Source organism: Bubalus bubalis, chromosome 11 (assembly GCF_019923935.1).
Source record: "Bubalus bubalis isolate 160015118507 breed Murrah chromosome 11, NDDB_SH_1, whole genome shotgun sequence".
Lineage (NCBI taxonomy): Eukaryota > Metazoa > Chordata > Mammalia > Artiodactyla > Bovidae > Bubalus > Bubalus bubalis.
The window spans coordinates 70,996,643-71,009,455 of record NC_059167.1 but is presented as its reverse complement, the minus strand read 5'-3'; the positions used below and the strand labels follow the sequence as shown (position 1 = coordinate 71,009,455).

General features: G+C 35.0%; 1 protein-coding gene across 8 annotated transcripts in view; it reads left to right on the top strand.

Moving 5' to 3' along the window:
• Window positions 1–12,813, top strand: part of CDIN1 (CDAN1 interacting nuclease 1) — a 278,150-nt gene that overhangs the window by 55,343 nt on the left and 209,994 nt on the right. For all 8 annotated transcript variants that reach the window (XM_006058058.4, XM_006058054.4, XM_025295958.3 and 5 more), the window contains exons 2-5: window positions 1,490–1,535; window positions 2,426–2,490; window positions 8,682–8,742; window positions 12,071–12,143. In XM_006058058.4, coding sequence (XP_006058120.1) covers window positions 1,490–1,535; window positions 2,426–2,490; window positions 8,682–8,742; window positions 12,071–12,143 — 245 coding nt within the window. The remainder of the gene's footprint in view (window positions 1–1,489; window positions 1,536–2,425; window positions 2,491–8,681; window positions 8,743–12,070; window positions 12,144–12,813) is intronic.

The following is a 12,813-nucleotide window of genomic DNA, read 5'->3' as shown; positions in this document are numbered from 1 at the left end:
ATGAGGAGCGCTCTATTTATTGTACATAAATACCTAACATAGTGACTTATTCAGTCATTTATAAAGATTTGGGCTTAATTTCGCCTTTTTTTTTTTTTTTTTTCATGAGATGGTTGTCAACAGCCCTACTAGGGTCTGTGATTTGCATGTGATGCTCAAGCAAGCCAAACACACTAGGAAGATTTTATACAGAAAACTGGCTCTTTCAAAGGTGGCTTCCATTTTTAAAGAGACATTGAAAAAAATTGGACTATAATGAATTTATAATTTTATTCAATCATTTCTCAGTACTTTTGGAGTTATCAAAACAGTCCTTTAGTAATTATTGATTTTCCTTGATAAACATTTATGGCATCTTTTTTTAAAAAAACATATTCTATTGTAAGCCAGTAAGAGTGGAAAGGGGTTAGAAACCCAATCTATAATGATACGCAAGAGAGGACAATACTGACAGTGAGTAAAGAAATATACTGACAGTGAGTAAAGAAATACAGTGTCATTGTGTTTATTTCATACTCTCTAAACTACCTGTGATGAGCTTAAGCAGTTTCATTCATGAATACAAGAACTTTAATTATTCACCGTGCTTTGGTGTACTATAAAAGTTGAATTATTAGCACTGTAATTTGTTTGGATACCTTCTAGTAGGAAAATATATCAGAAATAACTAATCATTTTCAACATATGATAAGGCAACTCTGTCTACAGAGGGCAATCAGAAAGAATAGCAGTGGGCTATTGATTGCTTTTTAGACAAGGAAAAAAAAAAATCTGTTTCATTTCTAAATGTTAACAATTGTGAGAGGAAAATCTCCACTTAGAGAGAATGTTTTCCAGGTTGCTTCACTGCCAGGTGTTTGAGATTGTGTGGAGTCGTAGATGAATAAGGCTTATGGCAGTCTTAGGGAGCCATATCCTCAAGGACCCCGCTTCCTGCTGTGAAGGCTTCTCTATTCAAAGCAGGCCCGTGTCGGTGGGAATGTTCCCGTGGTCTCTGTGCTCTACTTCTAGCGAAGTGCAACGTTTTCTCCCCCATTGAATCTGAGAGAGCTACAGAAGAGGACACCTGCCTGCTAACAAAATAAATTTCAGAATGTTGCCAGTGAATAAATTGCATGTTTACTACTGTTTATGGGATTTAACTCTTATCATTTATCAGTGGGAATAAACCTTGCCACCTTGGGTCCCTTTTCAACATACCTGCATGCTACAGACATGATTTACAGTCATTCTGAAGTTTAAGAAAATCCAAATCATATGATAGTTTGCTTTGAGATGGTCCGTATTTCCCCCTTTCCCTTTCTCCCTCTCCTTGACCTAGCAGCAGGAAGCCTTTGTTTGAGGTGTTCATCTGGAACAACTTTTCCACACTTGTTTTCATGTTCTGTTAGATTACAGGGCAGCAGGCCTACCTTTGAAGCTCCTTTCTCTTTTGTTTCTTTGCCGTGCACTCCAGTAATTAACTTTGTCCTTCTTTTATTTGTTCCAGTCAATCGCAGGCCACTCTGCTGAGCATCTTCTCCCAGGAGTACCAGGTTAGAAGTTTTCTCCTTTGTGAGGGTTGACAGGTGCCTAATTGAATGATGAATGTCCCTTTATTTCTTTGTAATTGAACTGCCAGCTCTCTGATTGGGTTGGAGGATGTTCTCCTTTCCACATCAAGCACCGCCTGCGTCTCAGTGGAGGCCTGCCAAGCCTACCCATCCATCTGTCTAATAACATCTAGCCTTTGCTTATTTGGTGGACCTGTAATAAATTATGCTAAACCATTATTATTCTGACAATAATAATTTCCCCGTGTTGCGTGGTTCCATGTGCTAAATGTTTGCTGACTTGCACTGTCAGTGCCGCTTTCCATTGCTGACAGAGATGATGATAAATGACCATTGCTGGAGTGGCAGAAGGCAAGAGAGGCAGAAAATGGAGTCATTTATCATGAGATGACAGGTGTCAGTCAAGTGGCAAGTCTCTATGGAATTACTTTTTGTAGTTTTCAAATAAGTTGTTTTTAAGCAATGTTCTTCCTGGTTAAAAATGGCAATTGGATTGTAAAACTAGACTGCAGAGGACTTAGATGGAATTGAATTGAGGGAAAATTAATACAAAGGTTGAAAGAGGGAACAAGTTTTTCTCTGCCCTCTACAACCCTAAGCAAACTTATTTAGATTCAATTACTATGACCCTGTTGGCTTTTACATATATACTGTACCTTGTGGTACAGACTGGAGACATCCCAGCCATGCAATAGAGATTTAAATGCATAGGTTCATAGAGTAGAAGGGAGAAAATACCCGCTGCCACCCAAATCCCCAAACTATTATTCGGTTTGCCCTTTTTGTTAGACGTGGGGATCAAGAAATATGTCATTTTTGGTTTTGAACCTGATCTGTGACACAACATAAAGATCTTTTTTATTTTGTTTCAGAAACATATTAAGAGAACACATGCCAAACATCATACTTCAGAAGCGATTGAAAGTTATTACCAGAGGTATGACCTGCCTGCCCCACTAGAGGGTATCATAATACCTATTAATTGTAATAATAATTATGAATAAATTAAGTTAATAAATTGATTTTCTATGTAACATTCCAAGACATTTTGTTTTGTCAGTTATTTAAGACTTAAAGTATATTTTTAAAATTTCTCAAATACTATGTTGTATAGATTTAAAGAATATGGTGAGACTATCTTAATTTACATGTGTGTGAAATCTTTACTATGTAAGAAACAAGTTACAATATTAGAAAATCCCCGTTGGATGCTTGAAATTTACTGTAAGTGCATATCTTTTATAGATGCCTATGTTCATGCATACGTATATCTATGTGTATATGTGAACGTTCTCAAGCCAATTTTTATTTCTCATGTAAATCAGCAAGTTGAAAAATATATTAGAAAGTAAGATTGAATTTTGGTACAGTTGTATTTTGCATGGTAGGTATTGGTTAGCCGTTTTAGAAATGCAAAAAAAAGGTATATATCAAGTGAGGACAAATGGAGATATATAATAATGTACAACTGTCAGATTTTAAGAGGGGTTTATATTTTAAAAGGAAATCTTTTAATTTCAGCCTAATTTATTATAGTTCCCAACCTTTCTTGTTCTGAAACAAAAAGAGTGTTTAAAATAGCTCCTTTTTAAAAAAAATTTTTTAAAAACTTATCTTTGTAATATGAGTGAATAACTTATAATGGTAAATAATAATAGTTTGAATTAGAAATTGTTGCTTGCTTTCTGAAGTATTTTAGGGACATATTGGAAAGGAAAACTGTTTGAAATATTATCTAAAATTATTATACTTGAGATTGACAGAGCAGTCTTTCTATGGTGAGAATGATACCACTGACTTTAGATGAATGATTTTTATGCATGAAAATTCTATGAATTAAGTGAATATACAGCTAAAATATTAGAATTGTGTTTCTGTAAAGTCATATTTTTAAAGAATTGAGAAATGTTTATTGAAAAGTTATTCAAGTTAGGCTTTGAAAAAAGTATTCACTATGCCAAATGCAGTAAAGATACATTCTGTTTTGAGTGGAAATGTCTGCTAAAGAAATATACATGCATACACACCATACCTGCAGGCCACCCCCTACCCCCCAACACACACAGACACTTTTATATCTCGGAGAATTACTCTCCAAGAAGTGTTTATAAAGTTTGGATTGACTTATTCAAAAGTCATAATCTCCTCAGTGAAATTAACATCTAAATTAAACTCATCACCTAAATCATACATATAAAATTGAGAACGGCCCATGAAATGCCATGAAACCAGCAACTGCTTTGGCAAACAGACCCTCCACAGAAAGACTGAAAAGTGGTTCATGTGTCAAAAAGTATATTCTTATATAAAACTTATAGTCTTAGGCTTTCATATAAAAGTATGGTTCTATATCCAGACTTTAAGGCCCTGTTAACATCAACAAAGGAGAACAGAGCATTTTCTAAAAATTTGGAGATCTGCTAACAGGCCATGGGGCTGCCCTCTAATAATCATTTTTTTTTTCATTGTATAAAGTCTATTTTAATTAGATGATTCCTAAGATCTCTAAATACTACTTTAAAAAAAGTTAGGTTCATTAAAGAGTATATTTGATTTCTAAAGTATGAACAGGCTTTATTGGGTTATCTGGATAGTTTAGGCCAGAAACAAAAATCTTTCCTTTAAGTATGGTTACTCAGGGAACAGTTGAGTGGGTAATAATGAAAATGCAGAAACATATTTGTGTTTCTTTAAATTTAGTTAAATACAAGAATCTCAATTTTGTGGAGTCACAATGTTTGAAAAAAAACTTGAAGTTAGGCTGTAATGGACAGACTAATAGGAAAGCAGTCTGACTCGTTTCTTACTTTATTACCCTACTTCCTTACTTTCTGCCCCACACCTTGTGCTTGGAGACAAGCTCTGTTGTTACTTTTCAGATGATTTGACCTCATAGGCCTCTTCTAAATGTGTAGGTTGAATGTCTCTGTATTCTGTGTGGTAAATTGGCCCAAAAAGATTTTTGTTTTCCAGCTGATTAGCATAAAGGCAAAATTATATCAAAACACGCTTAAGCAGTTTGACAATCTTACCAACTTATTTTTTTTTTTATAAAAGTAATACTTGCCTATTGTGAAAATTAAGCATATGTGTAATGGTATAAAAAAGAAATGAATGAATTGCCTGTAATTGTGGCATCCATAGATAACCACTGGTATTTTTCTTCTCGGGCTTCTGTCAATCCATTTTTACGTAGATGAGGTCATACTATATATGCAGCTGTGAATTCTGAACTTTATACTTGGAAAAGTGTGTATAACATAGTATTGTTTTGAAGAAAGCTTTTTGTAAACATTTCGATACATCATCATATGAAGGTTTCAAAGTTCATTGAAACATTCTTCTGTCGCACATATATGTTTCCATTTTTCTGATATAAGTAATGCTTTGATAAATATTATGGTGCTTAAGTCTTTGCATTTTGGATTAGTTTCTCAATATTTCTGTAGATGGAATTACTGGTGCAAATAATGAATACATAAGATTTTATTGTAATGTAATACAAACTAGAAATAATGTAATTACAGCCTAGAAAGGTTGTAATGGTTTCATTTCGACTAGCAGTATCAGAAAATTCCTGTGTCTCTGTATTCTTGCTAGTATTGAGATGATCTCAATTCAGAATTTGAAGTCTGTATTTAAGACCATATAGTCCACAGTGTGATTCCATTGTGGTCAACTGAAATTTCAAATTATCCAGACACCAGTAGAAAATATTTTCCCTTTGAATTACTGAGGAAATATCCTCAGTTCTTCATGTTGTGCGTGTATAGACACAGCTTGAGTGTTCACATTGAAAACAGCCTTCTATTCTTTCCCACTGTATGATGGTATTTTAGTTCTAAACAGGAAACATACATGGTAAAATTTACTTAGATTTCTCTAGATCGGTGCACACGGGCTTATATGCACGTGTGGGTGTACCTATACACACACATACTCACAATTTGGTCAGATTTGCATGTATCCTCATCAGTAGCAAAGTTTAGAAGAAACATTGTCTCTCATCACCTCCCTTCTCTCAACTCATACCGGAGGGGCCACCTTTATTAGCTTTGAAGAATCAGACCAATTAGATTTTATTCAGGTGTTCACATGGGAAAAAAGGTTAGTTCAAATATGATATTGACATCAAATGATACAAATAGTTTCTGAAAATTTGAACCACTTTTTTGTTTAATTAGCTCTGTTTTCTTTGCACTCAATGTGTCCCATCTACTGTGCTAGGAACCAAGTATAGGAACCACAAGTACCTGTCCTCAGCTACTTTGTTCCCTGGGAAAAGAGCTGCAGTCATGGAGATGGGTTCCAGAGATTTTTTGATATAGAATCAACAAAGGTGGTGTTCATATGTAAGCTTAGTGAAGAATTTTGGTAGTTTTTGAAGTTTTCCCATAATAGTTGTTATAAAAATATTAAAGATTAGATAACTTTGCCTTATGTTTAAAATCAGTACATATTGTTTTTAATCTTAGATGCTAACAGCTCTTTCACACTAAAAAAAGTCATAAAATGGACCTTCTGTGGAGGTCTTAAAAGACCTGGTTTCACCTACAAGTTACACATTTGTTAGTCCTCCTGTGGCAAACTGAAGGATGACATTTAGTCTGTGTCATCTATTGTTGTTTGACCAGCTCCTGTTTCTTTAAACTTAATGGAAGTATCCTATTGGTTATTACCAGGATAGTGACTGATGCAGCATTTATATAAAGCCATATAATTTGGATTCAAGATGACAGTTTTCTGGCACAGGCAGTGATCTGGGATCTAGCTGTCCTCTTTCATTCTTCCCAGATCAACCTCTGAGAAGAGGTTCTGCTCTGGTGGCACTAGAGCCTTTCCTGGTCCTCAGATAGCCCAGGCCCGTTCCTGACATTTGCACCTACTGTTCTCTTTTTGGGAATATCCTTCCTCTGATGGCTTGCTGCTTTCCTTTTTGTCTGTTTCTACTTCAGTGTCACTTCCTTAGAGAGTGACTTCCTGACCAGCCCATCTAATTTATATTGTGAAAGTGTTAGTCAGTCATGTCCAACTCTTGGCAACCCCATAGACTGTAGCCCGCCAGGTTCCTCTGTCCATGGAATTCTCCAGGCAAGAATACTGGAGTGGGTTGCCATTCCCTTCTCCAGGGGAATCTTTCCAACCCAGGTATTGAATTTGCATGCCCTGCATCACAGGCAGATTCTCTACCATCTGAGCCACCAGGGAAACCCAACTTATATTATAGCATATGTCATTATTCTATATATTTGTTTCTCTGTCTTGCCATTGCAGTATAATGTCTGTGATGGTAGGAGCTAAAGTTTTGCTCCCTGCTGCTTCTTCAGAACCTGGAATAAGGTCTGACAACTAGTCAGCTCTCAAAATGTTTATGGGATAAGTGAATGTTAAGTGGAGAGTTGTAAAGATATCCTATTATCGGCTTAAATACCCTGACCCAGAATCAGAATGCTTAATGGATTAGTTAAGCATCTGGTTAGTTGCTCCAATTTGATGGAACTGATTGGTTGTTTCTTGAGCAGGCCTATCAGTGCAATGGAAATTCTGTAAGTTGATTGTGAAGGTCTAAGCTGACCTACTTCCCAAGGATCTTTCTCTCAACCACACTTGCCTTGTTAGTTTTTATTTTTGTTTTGTTTTTCCTTTGATCTTGAAATGAAAGTACTTATTTCCCAGTTAGACTCCTAAACAATTTTTCTAAGGAAGAGCCAACAGATGAAAATGGATTTATTAGAATTACTTTGAAGTTGTAATGATCCTGAGACTTTTACCCACCTTAAATAATTTGACTTTATTCCACTTTGTTTATTGGAAATTATACATCTTTATAAACATACATGTAAAATAGTGTAATTTAATTTAGTATTTTCTCCTGGCAGTTACAAAGAAGACCTCATCTGTCGACTTTGATTTTTACTATCGAACAAATGTTATTAATTTATTCAATCAAACAGTACATTGTAGAGAAAATGTTCATACTTAATTCTATTTTCTTGTCTAGAATGTTTTTAATTATTTACTCATTTATTAAAGAAAAATATGTATTACAATATAATTACCTATTATAAGCCAAGAACTGTGCTACACATAATAAACTGAATAAAATGAAAATGTTCTACCCTCATGAGGCTTTCAGCCTTACAGTTGGGATGTGTCTGAGGTGGACAAATAACTCAGCAGATAGAGTGTTCTGGGCTAAGTGATGGAGAGATGAACAGGGTGCTCCTCGATTGCACTTTGAGGGACACTTCACATAGTGCTGGTTGTGGTGGATGAAAAAGGTGATGTGCAAGGTGGATTCTGAGTTATCCAGGTGAAAGGTCAGAGTGGCAAACAGTGGCTAGAGATGAGGCTGGCTGAAGAGAGTAGGTAGGAACCAGATTACAAAGAACCTTACAAGAATTTTTAAGTGATTATAATATAATTTTGAGATTTTGTGTGGGGCTTTTGAAACGTTTTAAGAAGGAGAATGGTACGTTCAAATTTTTGTCCTAAAAAAATCACTCTGGCATCCACGTCTGGGATGAATTTGGGGACTTTTTTGTTTGTTTTTGTAGCGTTAGGGGACGAGGAGAGCTAGAGATAGTGACAGAAATCTAGAGCAGATAAGATGATGGCTTGTGTTGCCTGTTAAAGGGTTGGTGGCCCACTGATGAAAAGTCTGTTCCATTCTTTTTCCCTAATCAGGTGCCAACCAACCCTATGAACTAAAAGTAAATCAAAAGATGATATGCTTGCATGGATACTTCTTTCATGAGTAAACTTATTTCCTTCCCATGAAGTGGTTATGGTATAGATAATGCCAGGGTAATAGGGTTAGTTCTTTTCAAAATCACCTCTGTGTTCACCTTACACGTTAGGAGGAAAAAACAAGGAAGATGGGTAAGCTCAGACCTCCTGCCCCCGACTTCACTTAGTTAGTGGCCAGTGGTTTTGAGGTGAGCAGTGGTTTTGAGGTGAGCTGTTTTTGTTATTCTCCTCCCTTCAGTGCTTTCCCGTGACAGCGTACTTGAACTAGAGCTGAGTGTGGCATTTGCCCAGGAAAAACATGTACACACAGGGGATGCTGACAAGTCCATGCTGGCCTTTTCTTGTCACTGCCTTACCACTTGGCTTTGTCTTATCTAGGTATCTGAATGGAGTGGGGAAAAATGGAGCTGCCCCAGTGCTCCTGGAGCTAGCCAATGAGGTAATGTTATTGTTGTTATTTTATTTAAACCTACATAAAACCTAAGGGGCCTGTGTAGAGTGGCTCTGCTTAGAATTATAATTAACCTTAAAAAAAAAAAAAAAAGATTTTGAGGTGCAGTAGACATTTAAATTGTTCCCTAGTCTCTTTGTACTTTTAATAATTGGACCGAGAGCTTCATGTATTAATAAATCAGTTAACTTAATTAGTCTGTTTCTTTTAAAATAAATGAGTAAACAGCTTCTTGATCTCTTATTTTGTGGGAAATTTCAACCAAACAGCTCAGAACATGTTCTTCTTTAGATGTGTTGTCTTAATTTAGTGTGAGAAATAATACCTGTGTCAAGTACAGAGATGTATGGCAAGACAACCCATGCTGTTACAAAAATGAGGAGAGAAATTGTATACCTAAAGATGTAACATTTACTTGACTCATTTTTGTTGTTAGCAAACTTTTATTATATTAAAAGATACATGCCTTCTAGAAGTCTTTCTTTATATGGAGAAGCATACTGTTCTTATTAACACTAAGGACGAAGTGATTTATTGAACTTATTTGTTAACTCTTATCTGCTTCTGTTTGGGGAAACAAATAATAGTCTTACATTTAAAAAAGGAAACCCTAAAGACTTCCCATGAATGAAGAAGCTGTAAAAAGTTCATAATAGTTACAGAGAGCATACCGAAAAAATAAAATATTTAATTCCTAAACTTTAAAATATTTATCTACCGTAATAAGAGCAATACAATATTTAGTCTGACTTGGAACTGCTTATGCAAACCTCATAGGGATGGAATGAAATGTACACTGTTTTCATGTTGCATTATAATAGAAAACATAGGAGCAAGGCAGAAAATGTGTGTTTGCATTAAAGATGACTCGGTACTGTGAGCATTAACTGTTGCGGTAGCAGCAAGTGCTCCATGTAAGGATGGCTTCTCTCACAGCTTCTGTCTGCTGTGGGCCACCACAGTCAGCCATTGAACAATTGCCTATCAGTTTCTAGCAGGTTTTAATAGTCTAGGCAGTGTCTACACAATCGGATAGGGTAGTTAGCATATAGAATGGATGTCTCTCCTCCTCCTAGCAAAGCATGTTCTTTATTCCTTTTTTTTAATTTCTAGAGCAAGGTGGTTTTTAAATGTCTCCAGACTTGAGTCAATTCTGTTAGCAACTTAAGATATCTGAGGTATAACTTATTCAGACTTTAGTGATGGCCCTTTTTAAAAAATAAGAGTGTTCTTTATGGGAAAAAAAAAAAAAGCATTCCTGATACAGCATCTAGAAGGAATGTGATGCAAAAGTGATAGTCATTTTTATAGATGATGATATTGATGGCATAAGTTTTATATAGTAGCAATTTGTATTCATTTGAATTTTTAATGGATATTTCTGTTGAGCTTAGCTTATTTAGCTGACCCTAACTTCCATCTTCTAGTAATATGGAAAATTTTAACCCACTGACACATTTTCTCCATATCAATAAATCTGTTATTTACCATGAATATATAGCAATGTTTAACCAAGGAAATAAATCACTGTTTAAAGATGTTTCCTCTCCTTTGGCTGCAGATTAGTACAGAAATGATAGCATTTTCTGAGAGATTGCTAATGCATTAGGAAAATTGGGGAATGACTGGTACCGGATTAGGCCTTCTAAACAACCAAGCTGCCATTTTTATATGATAGTTAATACCTTTAAATGACATATGCTTGCATCTGGTGACAATTGATGCGATGGTAACAGTTTATGAGTCAATATATATTTAATCAGTAGAAACTGTAAAAATTGATGAGAAATATATAACATTGGTACATTACAGTGTGCAGCAACTCTTAAATAAGAGCACCGTATTATTGTTGATGTGGAAGGCAAGGACTCTATGTGGTCATCATTGATTTTATAAATGTCTTAATACTGATTTTCCTATTTCAAGGCTAAAAATGAACATTTGAGAAAATCTGACTTTGTTAGTAATAATAAGATCAGTCATTCTGTTTTCTCCACACAAATATTTTCAAGTGAGATTTGAAGCACTATGAATTTTACTTACATGCTAAATTCTGACATGAAGCATGATGGCCCTATTTCAGAGAAAGATGGACACATGATTAATATGAAAATTAGGGAGATGCAAGTACCTGAACTAATAAGGTAGTCCTTATTCAGGCTGGACTACCTTCAGTAATTTCACCATTTTTCATGTGTCAGCTCTGATGTGGGTTACTAGGAATAAGCAGCTTCGTGGAAAGCATTTCTTTCTACTTGGGGAATTTAAGGGCATCCAAGTACATACATATTTGAAAAAACTGTTCATACAAATGAAGCCAGCCTTTTTGTCTAGTTACTAAATCAAGATAAAATTTTGGTATGAATATGGGACTTGAAAGCCTGTCAGGAAAAAAAATCATTGTGATAATATATGAGATAGCACTTGCTATCTTAACACCCAAGATGAAAAGACTTATTTGGGGGGAGCATTACTATTCTGGAAAAACACAGGCCTATTTTCTGGTGAAATTAAAACAATGGTTAATAAGGGATCTGTGAACTTAAAAAACCACAGTAGGTTTCCAAAAGAGTAGATGCATTTTTAATAAAAATGACTGTTGAATTTAGTATCCCCTGGTTTTTGTTTGAGCCTTATAGAAAAGTTACCTCCCTGGCTTCTATATTAGCTAAGTACATTTCAGATAAACTTAAGAATGGTGAGCTTACAGTACAAGTACTATATTGTTGTTTCTTATTATTAATATCTCTACAATCTAGCTATTTTCTTCTATCATCAAGATATTTTATATATAAGAACTTGACTGAAATTTCAGCTGTCTTTGTCTTTATAAAGTAAAATGAGTAAAATCCATGTTTTCAATGGCTAAGGACATTTAATTTAGTTTCTGAAAACAGCCACTAACCAAAGGGATATTTACTTGAAATTACATTCAAAACAATGTAAATATCCATAGTTGAAAAGAAAGAAGGATAGCTAGAATAGAAAAGTAGTATTGGCCTACCAATAGAAAAAATAGAGGAGTGGTGAAAAAAGCCCATTACACTGTTTTAGATGAATATGTACTAATTTAAAATTCCATTCTTTTTCTCCAGTATTATATTGAATAATTTGACCTGTTTATTCTTTTCAACAGCATAGATCATATACTTGCTATAATGTTATTAGGAGAGAAGCCATCAAGAGAAGGAAAGATTTTAATGAATGATGCTTGTTGTGGTTGATTAAAATTGACTTAATCTTCAGTGTTGACAAAATATTGGAATATCAACAGCCTGCACAACTTGACAATTTCAATTTTCTATTTCTTTTTTAGGTGGACTATGCACCCTCATTAATGGCTCGGATTATCCTGGAAAGGTTTCTACAGGAGCATGAGGAAGCTCCACGTGAGTTACCTTTTTTCTAATGGTACTCTTTTCATCCCTGCCCCCAATTTAAAATAATTTACACAGCATTTCAAGTCACTTAATGAGAGCCAGATTCCAAAACAGCTATCATGAACAGTTAATGACAATTAAATGCAATATAAAGGACCACCCACAACTTAAATACTCTTCAGAATAATGTTTTCTTCTTTGTCTAAATTCGACATTCACTCTCCATTCAGCAAAATAGACAATGTGTATCAAAGTCAAAAATTGATTCATCTTTCATATATAGAACAAGATACATCATTGAAAAAACCACTGTCAGGAACTGGCTCTAAAAGAAACATTCATCCTTTTTATTTTAATTCAGCAAGACTGGAAAAATACTACTTCCAAATGCAAAAGTGAATTTCACTGGTCTTCGTACAAGAAAATAAAAAATAAAAAAAGGAAAGAATAGAGCTACAGGAGGAGGTTCAAGCCTAAATTAATTTGCCACTGAAAAAATACATTTTGTTATTTTCTCTGTGTCAACTGCATGATTAAAACCGGCTGTTAAGTGAGCTCTGGGGATGTGCTCGTAAAAGATTTATGAGTAATATTCAATGTGATATTCAAAGTGAGTCATGAATATCAGGATAATTGCTCTCAGTGCTGGCTCTTTTACTAGGCAGGAGTTTGTCAACTG